The sequence below is a fragment of the Triticum urartu genome, chromosome 6A (assembly GCF_056163025.1).
Source record: "Triticum urartu cultivar PI428250 chromosome 6A, HENAU_Tu73, whole genome shotgun sequence".
Taxonomy (NCBI): Eukaryota; Viridiplantae; Streptophyta; class Magnoliopsida; order Poales; family Poaceae; genus Triticum; species Triticum urartu.
This window is the reverse complement of record NC_141878.1, coordinates 223,788,405-223,813,400: the sequence shown is the minus strand read 5'-3', so window position 1 is coordinate 223,813,400 and position 24,996 is coordinate 223,788,405. Positions and strand designations below refer to the sequence as shown.

The following is a 24,996-nucleotide window of genomic DNA, read 5'->3' as shown; positions in this document are numbered from 1 at the left end:
CTTTAGATGAATAAGAGGGTGGTGAGGTTAGTTGGTGGAAAGCACAAACTTGTTAGTGCAAGTTTTGCAAAACTACAATTCTGGACAGGAAATAAATGACATTATTTCGTGAACCAAAAATATTCAAATGGGTTCATGCTCCTGGACTTAGGGGTTTGGTAGGGCTGTCTACAAGTAGGAGAAGGCACAAGGTTACTGGAGCAAAAATAAATAGGGTTGCAGTAGAAATCACAAGGCTGGACCAGAATGGAAAAGAGGTTGATTCACTCAAAATTTTCAAATAACATCACTGGGTTTTTGCATAAAGTTGAATCATATGCTGCTACCATCATCCCATAATTTTGGTGGAGGCCAGAAAGAAATATTTAAAAGGGTTGTAGTGCAAAATTGCACTCTGGACCAGAGAAGAAAAATTGATGCAGAGCTCAAAATATTACATGAATAAAAGATATTTTTGTATAAAAGTGATTTAAAAACATCACATGACATCTCCGAATTTTGGTTGGAATTTTAGGTGAATTTATCAAATGGTTGTAGTTCAATTATGGCCATATAACCTTGGAAAACCATTTTTCAAGAAAATAAAGATCAAGCAAATTAATTAGGTAATTAGTTATACTGATAAAAGAAAAGTTTTTCTTGAGAGGTTAAACAAGTCCAATAACATATTTGAAAGGTTTTCATTTTAGGGAACAACTCAATGATAATAAGAAAGGAAATGTTTAAAAAATCAAAAGGGAGTCCAAAAAATCAAAGTTTTAATTCCTGGCAAAAATTTTAATTTAATAAAACAAGGCCAAAATTTTGGGGTGTCACACCACATCATCAAGTGAGAAACAAACCTTCAATGAAGAATTGAGCTTAATGGTGAAGAACTTCAACAAATTCTACAAGAATAGAAGCAAAGAGAGAAGTTCCAAGTCAAGGTCCTACAATGACAAAAGATCTTCTAGTCGAGAGCGAAACTGCTACAATTGTGGAAGACCCGGACACTACTCCAATGAGTGTACGGCTCCCCACAAGAGAAGAGAAGATTCTCCCAAAAGAAGAAGTAGAAGAGAAGAATCACCATCAAGGGAGAGAAGGAGTAGGGATGATCGATATGAACAAAGACCCTCTCGGAGAAGCAAGGATTCGGAAAGGAAGGACAAGTCATCAAGGAGCTACACAAAACGAGGACATCAAGCTCATGTTGGTGAATGGGTATCCGGCTTCGACTCCGACAATGACTCCGAGAGAAGCTATCACTCCGACTCCGAATATACTCAAGATGAAGGTGTTGCCGGTCTAGCACTTGTGTCAACCAACTCCTACGACATATTTCATTCACCAAATGAAGGAATTGGAAGATGCGTCATGGCCAAAGGTCCAAAGGTATCACACCCCGAGTATGTTGATTTCAATAGTGATGAAGATGACTTGTTAGGTGATGATGATTTATTTGTTGACAACTATAGTGATGAATACTATGATGAAACGAATGACAATGATAAGGAGAAGATTGAGTCTCTAACTAAAGAACTATACACTCTTAAGTTAGCTCATGAAACTATCTTAGGAGATCATCGAGAACTTTTAAGGACTCATGAGAAATTATGTTTTGAAAAGCTCAACCTTGAGCAAGAGCATGAGTTCTTAAAGGCAATCAATGATGATCTTCGCAAGAAAAGTTCTTCTTACATTGCCAAGCGTTTACTCTTATCCACTTACATGCCTCAAGTCAAGTCTAGTAACAAGAACAAGAAAGATTCTTCCTCTAGTAGTAACAATGATCATGCTAATTCCAATGTTGTTGCTTCTAGTAGTTCTCTTGATTCCACTAATGATTCTCTTAGACAAGTTACACTTGAGCAAGAAAATAGCTTATTGAAGGGAATTATAGAGAAAGGTGTTCACAAGAGCCTTGCCGGGAGTAAGCAATTCAAGGAAATTGTACGCAAGCAAGGAAGGCACCGGAAGAATCAAGGTATTGGTTTCGAACGAAAGTTCAATGCCAATGGAGTTGAGTGGGAAGAAGATCAATACCCCAAGACAAAGTTTGTTCCTCAACAAGAGAAGTATGATCCCAATTCATTCAAAGGGACACAAGTTCAAGATGATATTCCACCACAAGACCACAAGCAAAAAGGCAAGGACAAGCTTCAAGAGGAAATTGATGCATTTGAAGAAGGTCCTAAGGCCTTGGTCAAGTGGGTTCCCAAGACTACATCAAGTTCCACTTCATCAAGTACAACTACAACTCCGAGGATTCACATCAAGATGGTGTGGATCCCGAAGAATAAGAACTAGAGAGTTCTTGAGGGTGACTCCGCCAACATATTTCACTCTTATCATTTTGGCAAGAACAAGTGCAATCAACTTCCACATCTTGCACTAGTTCAAGGACTCACAAACCCTCTTAAGTTAACCTAAAGCTTTCGTAGACATCATCTTGTGTGTGCATCACTCTATGTCTATGGATATCCTTGTTTGTTCCTTGTGGGACTAACCCGTGTAGGTATTGAAAGTGCAACTCACTCCAAAGGATAGCTCCAAATGATCTACATCAACATAGAGCATCCACATCTTCAACACCTACATGAAGTCATCATCGACAAAACCCAAGGTTAGTTCATCACTCTTAGGGGGATCTCACATCTAGGGGGAGCTTTACTCTAAAAATTGAGTTAAAGCAACTCTAATGGTGTGAACACAACTGAAAGGATCGATATGGTTGACTAGAGGGGGGGGGTGAATAGGAAACTAACAATTTTTAGCTTTTCTTTAACAATTTAAACTTTGCATCAAAGTAGGTTGTCTAGATATGCAACTAGGTGAGCAACCTATATGATGCAACAAGGATAGGAACACAAGCAAGCAAGAGATATGATACAAATAAGCTTGCACAAGTAAAGGCACGAGATAACCAAGAGTGGAAACGGTGGAGACGAGGATGTGTTGCCGAAGTTCCTTCCCTTTGAGAGGAAGTACGTCTCTGTTGGAGCGGTGTGGAGGCACAATGCTCCCCAAGAAGCCACTAGGGCCACTGTATTCTCCTCACACCCTCACACAATGCGAGATGTCGTGATTCCACTATTTGTGCCCTTGGAGGTGGCGACCGAACCTTTACAAACAAGGTTGGGGCAATCTCCACAACTCAATTGGAGGCTCCCAACGACACCATGAAGCTTCACCACAATGGACTATGTCTCCGCGGTGACCTCAACCGTCTAGGATGCTCAAACACCCAAGAGTAACAATATCCGCAAGGGATTAGTGGGGGGAATCAAATTTCTCTTGGTGGAAGTGTGGATCGAGGCCTTCTCAACCACTCTCGAGCAAATCAACAAGTTTGATTAGCTAGGGAGTGAGATCGGGCGAAAATGAAGCTTGGAGCAACAATGGAGCTTTGGGTTGGAAGAGATGAGTCAACGGGGAAGAAGGGGACCCCTTAAATAGTGTAGGACAAAGATCCAACCGTTATCCACCTACCAGCCCGCGGCCAGCGGTACTACCGCACCAGGCCAGCGGTACTACCGCAGGGACGCGCGGTACTACCGCTTGCTTCCAAGCGGTACTACCGCACGGTCATGCGGTACTACCATACAGGCCCGCGGTACTGCCGCAACCCCAGCAACAGCAAGGTTCGATCTGACGCGCAGGAGCTGAGGGAGGTACTTCCGCGAGCGCGCTACTACCGCGCCGCCATGCGATACTACCACAAGGAAGAAATCCCCTAGCCAGGGGGGAGGAAACATCCGTGCCTACTTCCGCAAAGAAACGGAAGAAGCAAAAACCCGACACAGTAGTACTGCTGAGGGGCGGTACTACTGCCTGAAAACATAGCACGGTACTACCGCGGAGCGAAAGCAGTACTACCACGGTAGGTGCGGATGTAAAAAATTACATCCGCCCCTACTACCGCGAAGGAGCGGTACTAGCCTGGTGGGCAACGGTAGTGCAGCTCCAGGGGAGCGGTACTACCGTGGGCACCTGTGGTACTACCGCGCCACCACACGGTACTACCGCTGGTGCCTACGGTAATACCGCTCTCCTGGGAGCAGTACTACCGCGAGCCAACTCAGTAGCCAGAACTAAGGAGGCGAGAAAGCGGAGGAAGCTCCAGGGGAAAAGGAGGGGACTAGAAAGAGACGTGTACGTGATGATTCCACCCAAACCTTTCCGACGCGGACCCCCTCTTAATAGTACGGCTTTCCTACGACTCAAATCCACCAAAAAGAAACGTAGAAAAGACGCCGTCTTCAACAGTCTTCGAGGGGCACCCAACCGTCTTGTGCCTAGCGATGAAAAGTCCGGGATACTCAAGGCACACGATTAGTCCACAAATGCGTTGTCATCAATCACCAAAACACCTTAGGGATAAATGTGCCCTTACAATCTCCCCCTTTTTGGTGGATTGATGACAATACGGGATTTGCAGAAGGAAAAAATATTAAGCAACCGCAAACCCCTCCTCTCTAGAATATAGACGTGCTCCCCCTAGATGTGTGCCACCTAGATGAGTGCTTTGGACTGCACGGCACACATACTAGGATCAAAGCTCCCCCTATATTATAGAGACAAGGCATATCTAGTAATAGGAAGGCTATCACTAGACAAGATAGCACAAACATAAGTTAACTAAGATAGATAGAGTGCATATGTCTTACACCATATGTAGGATAGGTCTCGAAGGCACAAACCAAACAAAAGCAAATGAGGTTCAAACGATAAAGCAAACAAACACACCAAGAACGACACAACGCAAATCCCTACACTCTCTCCCCCTTTGGCATCGAGACGCCGAAAAGGCAGAGAGGACACCTACACACACGGGGTGGCTCAGGCAGAGAAGTCGTCCCACTGCTCCTCATGCTCCTCATCAGACTCAGCGGCGGGGACGGGCTCCTCGATGTCTTCCTCTGAACTGGTCCACTTGTATCCCTGCTTCGTCATCCAGGCAGCCTCAGGTGTGATGACATCCTCAGAACCTCCAAACACATCCTCTCCAAAGAGCCTCTTAACCTTCTTGTCACGGCGGCGACTCTCCTTGTCTGCCACGTGAGTCCTGTACTGTCCCTTTACCTGCATGTAGAAGAGAGTCTTCATCTTGTCCTTTAACTTCTTGGCCCATGACGGCTCAGAGGAAGGTGTGGTAGACCTAGCAGCACGATCCTCAGCAATATTCTCAGCAGCAGCCTCCTCCTCACCAACAGCCCTCCTAGCAGAAGAGGCCTCAGCACGGGTAGTGGTGTTGGCCTAGTTGGGCTTGACGCGGAGGCTGATGGACTCATGGCGAATCCAGTCTGGAGCAAGGAACTCATCACCAGGGACATCTTCTCCCAAGCTGTGGAGAGCAACAGAAACAGGTACGGTCCATAGATAGGTACCTTGCGAGTGAACACCGCAAGCCGAAGCCCACACCACATGATGTGTGAGACATCAAGTGGCTGAGTCTGAGAAGAATGTGCCTCTGCACACAGGAGCAACATGTCCACTAGATAAGAATGAACCTTGTCCTTGTCGCCAATGCGTGGGAACAGAGTGTTGCGGAAGATGCAATGCATGATATCCAGAAAGGAGTTCAGCACCCAAGTTGACTTGCCATTGGGGAGCACCTTCTCAACAAGGAATGGCTGAAGCAGGTTCTTGTTGGCAGACTCAGAGTTGGCGTGGGGGCGAACACCAACGGGGGTGAGAAGCCCGTCATCAAGAATGTGAAGCAGATCCATGAACTCCTTCCATGTAGCAGACAGCTGACAGCCGTTGGTCATCCAGGTCATCCTCCGCTCATCCCCGGGATGAAACTAAACTGAGGCAAAGAACTGATAGATAAGCTCAGGGTCATAGTCACGGTGAAAGGAGATCACCGGCTCAATAGCAAACTGCTCCACCAAGTCCAGAGCCTCTCCAAAATAGTCACGAAACTTGTCCTTCCGCATGTGATTCATGTCTATCCACTTGACATCCACGAAGGTATTCTGCTTGTTCTTGATCACATCCAGATAGATGAGGACCTGTTGCTTGGTCCAGAACAACTCGGTGCCTCTGAGGGTAGCCCGAGGATTCACATAGGGATTGTTCTTCCGGTGTTCGACATACTCAGATACTGAAATATCGTCCATGCCCTTAGCAGGTTCCTTTTGCTTGCTGGCAGTGGTCTTGACATTGCGCTTGGGGGCATTGGAGCCCTCTGGGGCTTCATCTTGGGGGTTGCGCAGATGCTTGGAGCCAGTGTCACGACTTGGATTGGAACGGCGAGAGCCACCACCTGAGACACAAAATGCAAAACACCCACGACAAGCCAGAAGGATCAATGGAAAGACCACAACAAAGCAAAAGAAACATGTAGAGAGCACACAAGATAATTGCCTAGAGAGAGATTTGACCCCTATGGTAGTACTGCCAAGTGCTGTGGAACTAAGATCGTAGTACTGCTTTTAGTTGCGGTAGTACCGTGTAAGGTCACGGTAGTACCGTGTCTAGGAGCGGTAGTACAAGCTTAGTGCCTCAGCAAGCGCGGTAGTACCGCGTCTGATGGGTGGTAGTACCGCATGAGCTAGCGTGGTAGTACCACACCTGATGGGCGGTAGTACCGCATGAGCGGTAGTACCGCACATGAGACACGGTAGTACCGCACCGTGTCAGATCCGAACTAGTTCAAATCTGAGAAAAGCCCACGAAATCACGGCGGTACTATGGTTGGACAAATCTACCACAAGACAACATATCAAGTATGATTCCTACGCAACACGACTCTCCTACAACCTACTCTTGCACAGATTTGGCCTAAAATCTCAAGAACAAAAAGCATCTCCCCAAAAACCTAGAAGCGAGAGAACAACCAAGAAAAAGGGGGATTTGGGGAAAAACCTTGGTCCATGGCAAGAGGAAGTGGTGGGGAACGATCCCACCGGTCGGAATCCGAGGAGAGTGGCCGGAGACGGAGATCCGGCGAGGACCTCCGGCGCCGTTCTTGAGCAAGAGAGAGAGAGAGATGTGGGGAGAGAGACGAGTGAATGGGTATGGGGAGTTGTAACTCCCCTGCCCGAGTCATAACCCCCACGCTCACTCGACGGCGCGGTAGTACCGTGCCTCATCGCAGTAGTACCGCTCGGCGGAAGTACCGCGCCTGAGCGGTAGTACCGCGCTCTGGCGCGGTAGTACCGTGCCTCTCAAAGCGGTAGTACCGCGGCAAGCTGCGATAGTACCGTGGGCTCAAGAAGATGCATGTTTCAAGCACACGAAAAATGAGGTCTTTGCACGAACACTCCGAGGCAACACGACACCACAAGACCACGCTACACACAAAGGCAGAAAGGCAAACGACAAAACAAAACAACCACGAGACACCACCTCCCCAAAGAGAGGGCGGTGGCCGTAGCCACCTATGTTTGAGTCAATTGGTATGGCACCACGAAGAATTATCCTTGGGTCCATGACCAAACCTCGTCTTCGAAGCACAAGTACCATCAAACATGACTAATGTGAAAGACTTGATCAATTTATGCATAATGGGGGGAGGGAGAGTTCATTGAGAGAATAACACTCCCCCTATGTCCATGCCTACATCTAAACAAGACAACAAGTTGAGTGTGGTGTGGTGTGCAAGGGTTCAAGCAACATTGCTCGAATCAATGATATTTAGCTCATGTCTTAACTCGCGAAATCTTGCTTCATCCAAGGGCTTCGTGAAAATATGTGCAAGGTTGTCATGAGTGTTGACATAGTTGAGCTCAATCTCTCCTCGCCTAATGTGATCCCGGATGAAGTGATACCGGATCTCAATGTGCTTCATCTTGAAGTGTTGCACCGGGTTGAGAGAGATCTTGATGGCACTTTCATTGTCACACCAAAGAGGCACTTTGTCACGAATGACACCGTAATCCTTTAAAGTTTGCCTCATCCATAAGAGTTGTGCACAACAACTACCGGCCGCCACATACTCCGCTTCGGTGGACGAGAGAGACACACAACTTTGCTTTTTGGAAGACCAACTTACCAAAGAGCAACCAAGGAATTGGCACCCTCTGGAAGTGGACTTCCTATCCACTTTGTCTCCCGCCCAATCGGAATCCGAATACCCTACAAGCTTGAAGTTTGCTCCTCTTGGATACCATAAGCCAAAGTTTGGGGTATGAGCCAAATATTGAAAGATTCGTTTGACCGCTACATAGTGACTTTCCTTAGGTGCGGCTTGAAACCGTGCACAAATTCCCACACTCAACATGATATTCGGTCTAGATGCACAAAGGTAGATCAATGAGCCTATCATGGAGCGATATACCTTTTGATCCTCCGCTTTACCATTGGGATCTATGTCAAGTTGGCACTTGGTGGGCATTGGAGTGGAAGCCGGCTTGACATCACTTAGCTTGAATCTCTTGAGCATGTCTTGAGTATATTTGGCTTGGTTGATGAAGGTTCCTTCTCTTCTTTGCTTCACTTCGAACCCTAGAAAGAACTTCAATTCTCCCATGGAAGACATCTCGAACTTTGAGGTCATGAGAACGGCAAATTCCTCGTTGAAAGCTTTGTTACGGGAACCAAAGATAATATCATCAACATATAATTGGCACACAAACAACTCCCCTTTGACTTTCTTAGTAAAAAGAGTGGGGTCGATTAGCCCAACTTCAAAACCACGGTCTTGTAACAACTCGGTAAGGTGGTCATACCACGCATGTGGGGCTTGTTTAAGGCCATAGAGTGCCTTATCGAGTTGATACACATGATCGGGAAAGTAGGGATCCTCGAACCCGGGGGGTTGCTTGACATAAACCAATTCATTAATGGGACCATTAAGAAAAGCACTCTTCACATCCATTTGTTGTAACTTAAAGTTATGATGAGAAGCATATGCAATCAACATGCGAATAGATTCAAGACGAGCAACGGGAGCAAAGGTTTCACCGTAGTCAATACCATCGACTTGGGAGTAGCCTTGTGCTACCAAACGAGCCTCGCTGCGAATGATAATCCCATGGGCATCTTGCTTGTTCTTAAATATCCACTTGGTTCCAATGACATTGTGGTTCCCTGTCAGTCTTGGCACCAATCTCCACACTTTGTTGCGCTCAAAGTTGTTGAGTTCTTCATGCATGGCATTGAGCCAATCCAGATCTTCTAGTGCCTCATAGACCTTGTGGGGTTCGACACAAGAGACAAACGCGTGATGCTCACAATAGTTGCTAATTGTCTACGAGTGCTTACCCACTTTCTTAAGCTTCCAAGCACATTCGTCATGAGATGATCCTTGGCGGAGAGCTTGGAAGCAACCTTGGCGGCACGACGCTCCAATTCCTCCTCGGGGGTGAGACGAGGAGTGGTCACTTGATCATCTTGAGCGTCGTCTTGAGCTTGTTATTGTTCTTGAACTTGCTCAGAGGAGAGAACTTGACCTTGGGCATCACTTGATGTGTCAACACCGTCTTGAGCATGATCTTGCCCTTGGTCATGTTCTTGAGGATGAGGGATTTCATGTTGTTCTTCGGAAGCGTGTGGGCCTTGGGTTGGTGATGGCTCCACTTGAGTGGAGCATTGTCCTTCTCCTTCGGTCACAGGGGGTTCCTCAATGGGTAGGATAAAGCCAACACCCATTCTTCTTATGGCTTGAGGAGGAATTTCATCATCTACATCACAAGTGCCACTTTGCTCCACTTGGGAGCCGTTATTCTCATCAAACTTCACGTTACATGTCTCCTCAATAAGTCCCGTGGATTTATTGAGGACACGGTAAGCATGAGAGTTTGTAGCATAACCAACAAATATGCCCTCATAAGCTCTAGCCTCAAATTTAGGCAACCGAACACCTTTCTTGAGAATGAAACACTTACACCCGAACACCCGAAAGTACTTGAGGTTGGGCTTGTTACCGACGAGTATCTCATATGGAGTCTTGTTCAAGCCCTTGCGGAGGTAGAGCCGATTGGATGCATGACACGCGGTATTGATGGATTCGGCCCAAAAGTTGTACGGAGACTTGAACTCTGCCATCATGGTCCTTGCCGCATCCATCAACGTCCGGTTCTTCCTCTCCACAACACGTTTTGTTGAGGGGTGTAAGGTGCGGAATATTGATGCTTGATCCCCTCATCACTAAGAAACTCATCCAAGGTGTAGTTCTTGAACTCGGTGTCGTTGTCGCTTCTTATTGTCAAGATCTTTGCATTGTGTTGACGTTGTGCTTCATTTGCAAAGTCAATGACGGTTTGTTGGGTCTCGCTCTTCCTCTTGAGGAAATACACCCAAGTGTATCTTGAGTAGTCATCCACAATCACCAAGCAATACTTCCTACCCCCAAGACTATCGAAGGATGGAGGCCCAAAGAGATCCATGTGAAGGAGATCCAAAGGCCTCTTTGAGTAAATGATAGTCGTGGGAGGGTGAGCCTTCTCATGGAGCTTTCCTTTGATACAAGCACTGCAAGCACGATCTTTAGCAGAACTAACATTCGTTAGTCCACGGACATGGTCCCCCTTGAGAAGACTTTGCAAAGATATCATATTGACATGGGCTAGACGGTGATGCCAAAGCCATCCCACATCAACTTTAGCCATTAGGCATGTCGCGGTCTTAGTGGGTCGCTCCGAAAAGTTAATCACATATAGACCGTTCTCGACATGCCCAACAAAGGCTACTTTAAGAGTCTTGCTCCACAAGAGGGCCACAGTATCGATATCAAAGAAAGTGGCAAAGCCCATGATTGCAAGTTGACGAACGGAAAGTAAATTGTATGCAAGGGACTCAACAAGCATGACCTTCTCGATCGTGAGATCATGAGATATGACCACCTTGCCAAGTCCCAATACCTTAGAGGATGAGGCGTCACCCCACTCGACATTGGTGGGCATAGATGGAATCTTGTGCACGTCCACCACCAAGTCCTTGCTTCCGGTCATATGATTTGTAGCTCCGCTATCGAGCAACCATGATCCCCCACCGGAAGCAAACACCTACAAGAGATTAATGCTTGGTTTTAGGTAACCATTTTGTAATGGGTCCTTTGATGTTAGTAACAAGGGTCTTTGGAACCCAAATAGACCATTCAATGTATTCATGAGGAGAACGAATGAATTTGGCATAGACATGCCCATCACTAGCATGACATAACACATAAGAAGGATTAAAGTCGCCGGCTTTGATGCGAGGAGTGGCATTGCCCTTTTTGACAATGCCACCCTTCGCATTGTTCTTCCTCTTATCCTCAGAGGCACTCTCTCCCTCCTTCACAAAGGTTTGCATGAGAGGAGGAGGTCGTTTGGTCTTGTCATTCTTCTTCTTGTTCTTGGACTCGGGCACGTACCCAACCCCTTCCTTGGCCACAACTCCCTTTTGGTTGATCAAGAGGTCGTTGAGGTTCTTCTTGCCTTGTATGCAAGTCGCAAGACCTCTCTCAAGTTGCCCCTTTAGCTTAGCGTTCTCCTCAACAAGATGCACATGCTCACAACATGGGTTAGTAGCATTTGCATTATCAAATAACATCATACGAGGAAAAGTGCCTTTTTTCCTTGGTTAGCTTTACTTGAAGTTGTTCATGAGACTCTTTGAGGCTAGCATGAGCACCCTTCAAGACCTTGTGAGCCTTGTCAAGTAGATCAAACTCCTCTTTGAGTCTAGCAAGATCAACCTCCAGTTCGGCCTTCTCGGAGTTTAGCACATGAGAAACCATGAGGACATGATCATAATCTTTCTTTAATTTAGCATGATCAACGTTGTGTGACTCCTCAAGAGCCAAACGAAGACCACGCTCTTCCTCAAGAGCATTGGAAAGACCCGAAATCTCATCATCATAGTCACGACTATGCCCTTCCATCTTAGTGATGGTATCTTCGTGAGCCTCGATCATGTCATTGGCTTCAGCAAGTTGTTCCAAGAGAGCAACAAAGTACTTCTTGGATTTTCCCTTAAGTTTGCCCATAAAGGCCTCAAACTCATTTGCCTCCACATTAGCTCCCTCAAGTTCATTAATGCTATCCGTCGGAGAAGGATGATTAATGATGGTAGTTTTGACGTTGGGGGTTACCTTGTTGGTGGCTTTAGCCATGAGGCACTTGGCGGTGATGCTCTCATTGGGTGAGTCGAAGAGAGACACCCGTGGAGTCGTCGCAATGGCAACGGAGGCCATGGCAACCGACTCATCACCTTCATCATCGTCATCATCCTCATTGTACTTTTCTTGTACCACCAATGCCTTGGGAGGAGTCTTCTTGGTGAAGTTGCTCTTGTTGGGGAACGACTTGGCCTTGTCCTTTCGGATGAGCTTGCCACCATTGTCTTCCCGCTTCTCATACGGGCACTTGATATGTCCATTTTGTATCATGCTTTTATATCGATATTTATTGCATTATGGGCTGTTATTTCACTTTATGTCACAATACTTATGGCTATTCTCTCTTATTTTACAAGGTTTACATAAGGAGGGAGAACGCCGGCAGTTGGAATTCTGGGCTAGAAAAGGAGCAAATATTAGAGACCTATTCTGCGCAACTCCAAAAGTCCTAAAACTCCATAGAACGTCTTAAAATAAATAAAGAAAAAACCTTGCCAAAGATGAAGGCCAGTGGGCCCACACCCTGCTCACGAGGGTGGGGGGCGCCCCCCCTAGGGTGCGCCCCCTACCTCGTGGGCCCCCTGGTGGCTCTCCGACATCCATCTTCTCCTATATGAAGTCTTTCGATGAGAAAAAACCAGAAGCAACCTTTCGGGACGAGACTCCGCTGCCACGAGGTGGAACCTTGGCAGATCCAATCTAGAGCTCCGATAGAGCTGTTCTGCCGGGGATACTTCCCTCCCGGAGGGGGAAATCATCACCATCGTCATCACCAACGCTCCTCTCATTGGGAGAGGGCAATCTCCATCAACATCTTTACCAGCACCATCTCATCTCCAAACCCTAGTTCATCTCTTGTATCCAATTCTTGTCTCAAAGTCCGGGATTGGTGCTAGTAGGTTGCTAGTAGTGTTGATTACTCCTTGTAGTTGATGCTAGTTGGTTTATTGGTGGAAGATCATATGTTCAGATCCTATATGCATATTATTACCCCTCTGATTATGAACATGAATATGCTTTGTGAGTAATTACATTTGTTCCTGAGGACAAGGGAGAAGTCTTGCTATTAGTAGTCATGTGAATTTGGTATTCGTTTGATATTTTGATAAGATGTATGTTGTCTAGCCTCTAGTGGTGTTATGTGAACGTCGACTACATAACACTTCACCATTATTTGGGCCTAGAGGAAGGCATTGGGAAGTAATAAGTAGATGATGGGTTGCTAGAGTGACAGAAGCTTAAACCCTATTTTATGCGTTGCTTCGTAAGGGGCTGATTTGGATCCATATGTTTCATGCTATGGTTAGGTTTACCTTAATAATTTTGTTGTAGTTGCGGATGCTTGCAATAGAGGTTAATTATAAGTGGGATGCTTGTTCAAGTAAGAACATCACCCAAGCACTGGTCCACCCACATATCAAATTATCAAAGTATCGAACGCGAATCATATGAACGTGACGAAAACTAGCTTGATGATATTCCCATGTGTCCTCGGGAGCGCTTTTCCTATTATAAGAGTTTGTTACGGCTTGTCCTTTGCTACAAAAAGGATTGGGCCACCTTGCTGCACTTTATTTACTTTTGTTACTTGTTGCTCGTTACAATTTATCTTATCACAAAACTATCTGTTACCACTTATTTCAGTACTTGCAGAGAATACCTTGTTGAAAACCGCTTATCATTTCCTTCTGCTCCTCGTTGGGTTTGACACTCTTACTTATCAAAAGGACTACGATAGATCCCCTATACTTGTGGGTCATCAAGACTCTTTTCTGGCGCCGTTGCCGGGGAGTGTAGCGCCTTTGGTAGGTGGAATTTGGTAAGGAAAAATTTATATATTGTGCTGAAATTTACTATCACTTGTTACTATGGAAAGTAATTCTCTGAGGAGCTTGTTCGGGGTATCTTCACCCCGTCCAGTAGAGCCAAGAGTTTCTCCTCAACCTACTGAACCTATTGAAGATGAAACTCCTTCTGAATTTCCTTCGGGTATGATGGAAAAACTGCTAGCTAACCCTTTTACAGGAGATGGAACAAAGCATCCTGGTGAGCACTTAATATATGTGGATGAAGTTTGTGGATTATTTAAGCTTGCAGGTATACCCGATGATGTTGCTAAGAAGAAGGTCTTCCCTTTATCTTTGAAGGGAGACGCATTGATATGGTATAGGCTATGTGATGATATGAGATCATGGGACTATAAAAGATTGAAGTTGGAATTTCATCAAAAGTATTACCCTATGCATCTTGTTCACCGTGATCGCAATTATATATATAATTTCTGGCCTCGCGAAGGAGAAAGCATCGCTCAATCTTGGGGGAGGCTTAAATCAATGTTATATTCATGCCCCAATCATGAGCTCTCAAGAGAAATGATTATTCAAAATTTATATGCTCGGCTTTCTAAAAACAATCGCACCATGCTCGATACTTCTTGTGCTGGCTCTTTTATGGTGAAGACTATTGAATTTAGATGGACTTTATTGGATAGAATTAAACGCAACTCTAAAGATTGGGACCTCGACGAAGGTAAGGAGTCAGGTATGACACCGAAGTTTGATTGTGTTAAATCTTTTATGGACACCTATATTTTCTGTAAGTTTAGCACTAAATATGGACTTGACTCTAAGATAGTAGCTTCTTTCTGTGAATCTTTTGCTACTTATGTTGATCTCCCTAAGGAGAAGTGGTTTAAATATCATCCTCCCATAGAAGTAAAAGTAGCTGCACCTATTAAAGTTGAAGAAAAGACTGTCACTTATAATGATCCTATTGTTCCTACTTCTTATGTTGAGAAACCACCTTTTGCTGTTAGAGTAAAGGATCATGCTAAAGCTTCAACTGTTGTTCGTAAAAGCAATATTAGAACTTATACACCTCCTAAGCAAGTTAAAGTAGAACCTAATATTGCTATTGTTAAAGATCTGTTATCTGATAATATTGATGGGCATGTTATTCAGTTCGAAGGTGAAACTGCTAGAATTGCTAAACCTTGTGCTAAAGATAAACATAGACCTGTGGTAGGCGTGCTTGTTATTTCTGCTAAAATAGGAGACCATTGTTATCATGGCTTATGTGATATGGGTGCGAGTGCTAGTGTTATACCGCATATTTATACGAAGAAATTAAGAATGAAATTGCACCTACTGAGTTAGAAGGTATTGATGTCACAATTAAACTTGCCAATAGAGATACTATTTCACCAATTGGAATTGTTAGAGATGTTCAAGTCTTGTGTGGGAAAACTAAATATCCTGCTGATTTTCTTGTTCTTACTTCTCCGCAAGATAGCTTTTGTCCCATTATATTTGGTAGATCCTTCTTGAACACTGTTAATGCTAGGATAGATTGTGAAAAGAATGTTGTTACTATTGGCTTGGATGATTTGGTTCATGAGTTTATTTTTTCTAAATTTAGTAAACAACATCGTGATGAAGAATTTCCTAGTGAGGATGAAATTATTGGTCTTGCTTCTATTTCTGTACCTCCTAGTGATCCTTTAGAACACTATTTGCTAGACCATGAAAATGATATGTTCAGGAATGAAAGAAGAGAAATAGATGAAGTATTCTGTAAACAGGAACCTATTCTGCAACACAATTTGCCTGTTGAAATTTTAGGAGATCCTCCTCCACCCAAGGGTGATCCCGTGTTTGAGCTTAAACTGTTACCTGATAATCTTAAATATGCTTATCTTGATGAAAAGAAGATATATCCTGTTATTATTAGTGCTAACCTTTTAGAGCATGAAGAAGAAAGATTATTGAAAACTCTGAAGAAGCATCGTGCTGCTATTGGATATACTCTTGATGATCTTAAGGGCATTAGTCCCACTCTATGTCAACATAAAATAAATTTGGAAGCAGATGCCAAACCACTTCGTGATCCTCAGCAACGTCTGAATCCTAAAATGAAAGAAGTGGTAAGAAAAGAAATACTTAAGCTTATGGAGGCAGGTATAATCTATCCCGTTGCTGATAGTGAGTGGGTAAGTCCTGTCCATTGTGTCCCTAAGAAGGGAGATATTACTGTTGTTCCTAATGATAAAGATGAATTGATTCCACAAAGAATTATCACAGGTTATAGGATGGTAATTGATTTCCGCAAATTAAATAAAGCTACTAAGAAAGATCATTACCCCTTACCTTTTATTGATCAAATGCTAGAAATATTATGCAAACATACACACTATTGCTTTCTAGATGGTTATTCTGGTTTCTCTCAAATACCTGTGTCGGCTAGAGATCAATCTAAGACTACTTTTACATGCCCTTTTGGTACTTTTGCTTATAGACGTATGCCTTTTGGTTTATGTAATGCACCTTCTACCTTTCAAGGATGCATGATGGCTATATTCTCTGACTTTTGTGAAAAGATTTGTGAGATTTTCATGGACGAATTTTCCATCTATGGTTCTTCTTTTGATGATTGCTTGAGCAATCTTGATCGAGTTTTGCAGAGATGTGAAGAAACTAATCTTGTCTTGAATTGGGAAAAGTGCCAATTTATGGTTAATGAAGGTATTGTCTTGGGGCACAAAGTTTCTGAAAGAGGTATTGAAGTTGATAAAGCCAAGGTTGATGCTATTGAAAAGATGCCATGTCCCAAGGACATTAAAGGTATAAGAAGTTTCCTTGGTCACGCTGGATTTTATAGGAGGTTCATTAAGGACTTCTCAAAAATTTCTCGGCCTCTGTCTAATTTATTGCAAAAAGATATACCATTTGTCTTTGATGATGATTGTGTAGAAGCATTTTAAATACTTAAGAAAGCATTAGTCTCTGCACCTGTTGTTCAGCCACCTGATTGGAATTTACCCTTTGAAATTATGTGTGATGCTAGTGATTATGCTGTAGGTGCTATTCTAGGGCAAAGAGTTGATAAGAAATTAAATGTTATTCATTACGCTAGTAAGACTCTAGACAATGCTCAAAGAAATTATGCTACTACTGAAAAAGAGCTTTTAACAGTTGTATTTGCTTGTGATAAGTTCAGATCTTATATTGTTGATTCTAAAGTAACTATTCAAACTGATCATGCTGCTATTAAATACCTTATGGAAAAGAAAGATGCTAAACCTAGACTTATTAGATGGGTTCTCTTGCTACAAGAATTTGATTTGCATATTGTTGATAGAAAGGGAGCTGAGAACCCCGTTGCAGACAACTTGTCTAGGTTAGAAAATATTCTTGATGACCCACTGCCTATTAATGATAGCTTTCCTGATGAACAATTAAATGTTATAAGTACTTCCCGTAGTACTCCATGGTATGCTGATTATGCTAATTATATTGTTGCTAAGTTTATACCACCTAGCTTCACATACCAGCAAAAGAAAAAGTTTTTCTATGACTTGAGACATTACTTTTGGGATGACCCACATCTTTATAAAGAAGGAGTAGATGGTGTTATTAGACGTTGTGTACCTGAGCATGAACAGGAACAGATCCTACGCAAGTGTCATTCCGAGTCTTATGGAGGACACCACGCTGGAGATAGAACTGCACATAAGGTACTGCAATCTGGTTTTTATTGGCCTACTCTCTTCAAGGATGCCCGTAAGTTTGTATTGTCTTGTGATGAATGTCAAAGAATTGGTAATATTAGTAGACGTCAAGAAATGCCTATGAATTATTCCCTTGTTATTGAACCGTTTGATGTTTGGGGCTTTGATTATATGGGACCTTTTCCTGCCTCTAATGGATACACACATATTCTAGTTGCTGTTGATTACGTTACTAAGTGGGTAGAAGCTATTCCAACTAGTAGTGTTGATCATAACACTTCTATTAAAATGCTTAAAGAAGTTATTTTTCCGAGGTTTGGAGTCCCTAGATATTTAATGACTGATGGTGGTTCACACTTTATTCATGGCGCCTTCCGTAAAATGCTTGCTAAATATGATGTTAATCATAGAATTGCATCTCCTTATCACCCACAGTCTAGTGGTCAAGTAGAGTTGAGCAATAGAGAGCTCAAATTAATTTTGCAAAAGACTATTAATAGGTCTAGAAAGAATTGGTCTAAGAAACTTGATGATGCATTATGGGCATATAGAACTGCATACAAAAATCCTATGGGTATCTCTCCGTATAAAATGGTTTATGGAAAAGCATGTCACTTACCTCTCAAACTAGAACATAAGGCATATTGGGCTATTAAAGAGATCAACTATGATTTCAAACTTGCCGGTGAGAAGAGGTTATTTGATATTAGCTCACTTGATGAATGGAGAACCCAAGCTTATGAAAATGCCAAGTTGTTTAAAGAAAAAGTTAAAAGATGGCATGACAAAAGGATACAAAAGCATGAGTTTAACGTAGGTGATTATGTATTGCTATACAACTCTCATTTAAGATTTTTTGTAGGAAAACTTCTCTCTAAATGGGAAGGCCCCTATGTTATCGAAGAGGTCTATCGTTCCGGTGCCATAAAAATCAACAACTTCGAGGGCACAAATCCGAAGGTGGTAAACGGTCAAAGAATTAAACATTATATCTCAGGTAATCCCATAAATGTTGAAACCAATATTATTGAAACCGTAACCCCGGAGGAATACATAAGGGACACTTTCCGGAATGTTTCAGACTCCAAAAAGGAATAGGTATGTGGTACGGTAAGTAAACCAACTCCAAAACAATTTTTAAGGCAATATTTCTCCGTTTTGGAATATTTAGAAAAATAGAAAAATAAGTAGCAGTCCGGGAAGGACACGAGGGCCCCACGAGGGTGGTGGGCGCGCCCTACCCCCTGGGCACGCCCCCTACCTCGCGAGCACCTCGTGTGCCTTCCGGACTCCGTTTTCTTGCACGATACGTATTTTGGTCAGTAAAAATTCATTATATAACCTCCCGAAGGTTTTGACTCCCGTATCACGCAAACCTCCTCTATTCTTGTTTCGAGCTATTTTCTGTCAGGGTTTTCCAGGCTAGGCATCATGTCGTCTCCCTTCTCCAACTATGGTGACAACGATGCTTGGATAATGAAGATAGATCTGAAGAGGGAAGAACCCACGAGGGTCAATAAGGATGAAAGGATCAAGAAGGCCACGGAGGATCAAGCTCCGGCAGCAAAAGACATCCTTCAACTTGATCATAACCTTCTTACCCCAACTGAGATCGAAGCTTTCAAGATGATTGAGTTAGCTCGTATACAAAACAAGTATCTCACACAAGAAAATATTTTGTTGAAGGAGCATATTGTCGCACTCAAGGGCATTATTCGCAAGCTGGAGGACCTCTTACGCTCGATGTGCGATTATCTGTCACCTCCACCTTCTTCACCGACAAAGGAGATATAATCACATGGGTATGGGCACTCGCCTTGGCAACTGCCAAGCTTGGGGGAGGTGCCCCAGTATCATATCACCATCACAACTCCTATCTTTATCGTTTTTCTTAGTTCGATCCTATTAGTAGTATCTTGATCTAGTAGAATAAAGTTTATGGCATGATCTAGTTTTGATTTTTGCTTTTTGATCTCTCTTTCTAATCGAGTCCATGAGCTATATATAATAAAGATTAGTGTTGAGTCAAGGGCTTGATTATTTTGCCATGATCTTGGGTGAATAAAAGAAAGAAGAAAAGAATAAAAAAACAAAAAGTTCATATTGATCTTATTGAGAGTTATGACTTCACATAGAAAGAGTATGATGACTAAAAGTTGTTGGGAGTTGGCAGACATAGCTTTGGTCATTGTTGCAATTAATAGGAAGTAATAAGGAAAGAGAGGTTTTCACATATAGATATATTATCATTGACATCTTTTATGATTGGGAGCACTCATTAAAATATGACATGCTAAAGAGTTGATGTTGGACAAGGAAGACAACGTAATGAGTTATGTCTTTCTTATATCTGAGATAAAGTATGTTGTCATGGATCCTCTAACTTGTTGAGCTTGCCTTTCCCCCTCATGCTAGCCAAATTCTCAGCACCAAGTAGAAATACTACTTGTGCTTCCAAATACCCTTAAACCAGTTTTGCCATGAGAGTCCACCATATCTACCTATGGATTGAGTAAGATCCTTCAAGTAAGTTGTCATCGGTGCAAAGCAATAAAAATTGCTCTAAATATGTATGATTGATTGGTGTGGGAGAAATAATCTTTATACGATCTTGTGATGTGGAAGTAATAAAAGCGACGGACTGCATAATAAAGGTTTATATCACAAGGGGCAATATAAAGTGACGTTCTTTCGCATTGAGATTTTATGCATCCAACCATAAAAGCGCATGGCAACCTCTGCTTCCCTCTGCGAAGGGCCTATCCTTTATCATTATCTTCTACCTTATGCAAGAGTCATGGTGATCTTCACCTTTTCTTTTTCATTTTACCCTTTGGCAAGCTCAGCATGTTGGAAAGAACATGATATATATATCTAATTGGATGTAGGGGAGCATGAACCATTATTGTTGACATTACCCTTGAGGTAAAAGGTTGTGGGGCAAAACTATAAGCCCCTATCTTTCTCTGTGTCCGATTAAAACTCCGTAACCACAAGTATTGCATGAGTGTTAGCACTTATGGAGGACTAAATGATAGTTGAGTATGTGGACTTGCTTTTTAGCTCTGACATAGACTCTTTCTGATGTTATGATAAATTGCAATTGCTTCAATGACTGAGATTATGGTTTGTCGGAGCCCAATAAGGTTTATGATTTATACTTTTGCATTGTGAATAGATCATCACTTGAACATAAGTAATCATATGACAAAATCTATATATGTTGCTGTTATGAGAATAATCATGATGCCTTCATGTCCGTATTTTATTTTTATCGACCCTCTACCTCTAAACATGAGGACATATTTATTGTTATCGGCTTTTCGCTTGAGGACAAGCGAGGTCTAAGCTTGGGGGAGTTGATACGTCCATTTTGCATCATGCTTTTATATCGATATTTATTGCATTATGGGCTGTTATTTCACTTTATGTCACAATACTTATGGCTATTCTCTTTTATTTTACAAGGTTTACATAAGGAGGGAGAACGCCGGCAGTTGGAATTCTGGGCTAGAAAAGGAGCAAATATTAGAGACCTATTCTGCGCAACTCCAAAAGTCCTAAAACTCCATAGAACGTCTTAAAATAAATAAAGAAAAATCCTCGCCAAAGATGAAGGCCAGGGGACCCACACCCTGCTCACGAGGGTGGGGGGCGCCCCCCCTAGGGCGCGCCCCCTACCTCGTGGGCCCCCTGGTGGCTCTCCGACATCCATCTTCTCCTATATGAAGTCTTTCGATGAGAAAAAAAACCAGAAGCAACCTTTCGGGACGAGACTCCGCCGCCACGAGGCGGAACCTTGGCGGATCCAATCTAGAGCTCCGACAGAGCTGTTCTGCCGGGGATACTTCCCTCCTGGAGATGGAAATCATCATCATCGTCATCACCAACGCTCCTCTCATCGGGAGAGGGCAATCTCCATCAACATCTTCACCAGCACCATCTCATCTCCAAACCCTAGTTCATCTCTTGTATCCAATTCTTGTCTCAAAGTTCGGGATTGGTGCTAGTAGGTTGCTAGTAGTGTTGATTACTCCTTGTAGTTGATGCTAGTTGGTTTATTTGGTGGAAGATCATATGTTCAGATCCTATATGCATATTATTACCCTCTGATTATGAACATGAATATGCTTTGTGAGTAATTACGTTTGTTCCTGAGGACAAGGGAGAAGTCTTGCTATTAGTAGTCATGTGAATTTGGTATTCGTTTGATATTTTGATAAGATGTATGTTGTCTAGCCTCTAGTGGTGTTATGTGAACGTCGACTACATAACACTTCACCATTATTTGGGACTAGAGGAAGGCATTGGGAAGTAATAAGTAGATGATGGGTTGCTAGAGTGACAGAAGCTTAAACCCTAATTTATGCGTTGCTTCGTAAGGGGCTAATTTGGATCCATATGTTTCATGCTATGGTTAGGTTTACCTTAATAATTTTGCTGTAGATGCGGATGCTTGCAATAGAGGTTAATCATAAGTGGGATGCTTGTGCAAGTAAGAACAACACCCAAGCACTGGTCCACCCAAATATCAAATTACCAAAGTATTGAACGCGAATCATATGAACGTGACGAAAACTAGCTTGACGATATTCCCATGTGTCCTCGGGAGCGCTTTTCCTATTATAAGTGTTTGTTCCGGCTTGTCCTTTGCTACAAAAAGGATTGGGCCACCTTGCTGCACTTTATTTACTTTTTTTACTTGTTGCTCGTTACAATTTATCTTATCACAAAACTATCTGTTACCACTTATTTCAGTACTTGTAGAGAATACCTTGCTGAAAACCGCTTATCATTTCCTTCTGGTCCTTGTTGGGTTCGACACTCTTACTTATCGAAAGGCCTACGATAGATCCCCTATACTTGTGGGTCATCAGCACTCCGCAACAAAATGACTCACGTTGCCACAATTGTAGCAAGTCCTTACACGTTGCTTGCTCTTCGTGCCACTTGAGTTGTTCTTGTTAAAGTTTGGCCTCGAGTTTTTCTTGCTCCAAAATTGCCTTCAAGCAAGTGCCATGTGTTCATAATATGCATACTTTGTATCCTCGGGGTTGCTCTCCTCTTCTTCCTCTTCTTATTCTTCAACGGATAGCTTGGCCTTCAATGCAAGGTTGGGCTTCTTTGCCCTTTGAGAACAAAGCACCGCATTGTCGGCGGTCTTGTGCAAAATGTTCATGGCCACAAACTCATCCAACACTTCGCTTGAGGTCAAGGTGTGGAAGTCCGGTCTTTGACGAATGATGGAGGACATGGCCTTGTGGTAGGGCATCATTGCCTTGAGGAATTTGCGCTTGATCCAATTGTCATCCGTGTCCTTGCTCCCGTGATCTCGGAGTGAGACCGCGAGTTTGGTTACTCTCTGATAAAGCTCAGGAGGTTCTTCATCTTCTTTCATTGCAAACTCATCGGCCTCATCTTGCACCACTTCATAGTTGGAGCATTGAATGCTTGCGCTTCCCCAGTAGAGGGAGACAACACAAAGCCATGCGTCTTTGGCCAAGGCGAAGGGCCGAAGATGAGGTAGGTCTTTGGGTGGGATTGCATCTTGAATGATGAAGAGATCATTCTCATTGAATTGATTATCCGCGGCTTCTCGAGGAGTGAAGTTGCTTGGATCATGCGGATAGAAACCTTCTTCAATGATTCTCCAAAGATTTGTGTTCACATGATTTAAATGACGTTTAAAGCGGTAAACCCAAGAATCAAAGTCCTCATTTTTCACAATCTTAGGGGGAGGACCGACATGATTCAAATGAGTGGAAGGAACCGGTCCACCATAAACAAGTGGTGGTTCCACATGAGCAAAGATGCCGGTGCCATTTTTACCACTAGAAGAAGGAGCCTTTTCACTACTAGCTTCCCCCTTGTCGGAGATAGCATCCGTCACCTTGTCGGTGGGATCACCCACTTTCAACGGTGCGGTGGATAGTTTAAGCCCCTCAAAGAATTTAGTAAACATGCTTTCAACCTCGGTCGTCATGGAGGTTTTCAATGTCTCCAAGGCCACATTGAACTCCTCACGAGAGACCGAGGTTCCCCCATCGCCCGTAGACGAGGTCGGATTCACACCGGAGTGTTCCTCCACACCGTCTACGGTATCAACCATACTCTTCGGACGGTAAAGTCCTTAATAGAGAGACGAGGCTCTGATACCAATTGAAAGGATCGATATGGTTGACTAGAGGGGGGGGGTGAATAGGCAACTAACAATTTTTAGCTTTTCTTTAACAATTTAAACTTTGCATCAAAGTAGGTTGTCTAGATATGCAACTAGGTGAGCAACCTATATGATGCAACAAGGATAGGAACACAAGCAAGCAAGAGATATGATACAAATAAGCTTGCACAAGTAAAGGCACGAGATAACCAAGAGTGGAGACGGTGGAGACGAGGATGTGTTGCCGAAGTTCCTTCCCTTTGAGAGGAAGTACGTCTCTGTTGGAGCGGTGTGGAGGCACAATGCTCCCCAAGAAGCCACTAGGGCCACTGTATTCTCCTCACACCCTCACACAATGCGAGATGTCGTGATTCCACTATTTGTGCCCTTGGAGGTGGCGACCGAACCTTTACAAACAAGGTTGGGGCAATCTCCACAACTCAATTGGAGGCTCCCAACGACACCATGAAGCTTCACCACAATGGACTATGTCTCCGCGGTGACCTCAACCGTCTAGGATGCTCAAACACCCAAGAGTAACAATATCCGCAAGGGATTAGTGGGGGGAATCAAATTTCTCTTGGTGGAAGTGTGGATCGAGGCCTTCTCAACCACTCTCGAGCAAATCAACAAGTTTGATTAGCTAGGGAGTGAGATCGGGCGAAAATGAAGCTTGGAGCAACAATGGAGCTTTGGGTTGGAAGAGATGAGTCAACGGGGAAGAAGGGGACCCCTTAAATAGTGTAGGACAAAGATCCAACCGTTATCCACCTACCAGCCCGCGGCCAGCGGTACTACCGCACCAGGCCAGCGGTACTACCGCAGGGACGCGCGGTACTACCGCTTGCTTCCAAGCGGTACTACCGCACGGTCATGCGGTACTACCATACAGGCCCGCGGTACTGCCGCAACCCCAGCAACAGCAAGGTTCGATCTGACGCGCAGGAGCTGAGGGAGGTACTTCCGCGAGCGCGCTACTACCGCGCCGCCATGCGATACTACCACAAGGAAGAAATCCCCTAGCCAGGGGGGAGGAAACATCCGTGCCTACTTCCGCAAAGAAACGGAAGAAGCAAAAACCCGACACAGTAGTACTGCTGAGGGGCGGTACTACTGCCTGAAAACATAGCACGGTACTACCGCGGAGCGAAAGCAGTACTACCACGGTAGGTGCGGATGTAAAAAATTACATCCGCCCCTACTACCGCGAAGGAGCGGTACTAGCCTGGTGGGCAACGGTAGTGCAGCTCCAGGGGAGCGGTACTACCGTGGGCACCTGTGGTACTACCGCGCCACCAC

At 43.8% G+C, this 24,996-nt stretch overlaps 1 protein-coding gene across 1 annotated transcript in view; it reads right to left on the bottom strand.

The window, feature by feature from the left end:
- Window positions 1-4,821: 4,821 nt before the first annotated feature.
- The window catches only part of LOC147964841 (uncharacterized), a 64,374-nt gene continuing 44,199 nt past the window's right edge, over window positions 4,822-24,996 (bottom strand). Inside the window, exons 5-6 of the mRNA XM_087530178.1 lie at window positions 5,065-5,200; window positions 4,822-4,923 (exon numbers count right to left, since the gene is read on the bottom strand). Of these exons, the coding sequence (XP_087386304.1) occupies window positions 4,822-4,923; window positions 5,065-5,200 (238 nt within the window). The remainder of the gene's footprint in view (window positions 4,924-5,064; window positions 5,201-24,996) is intronic.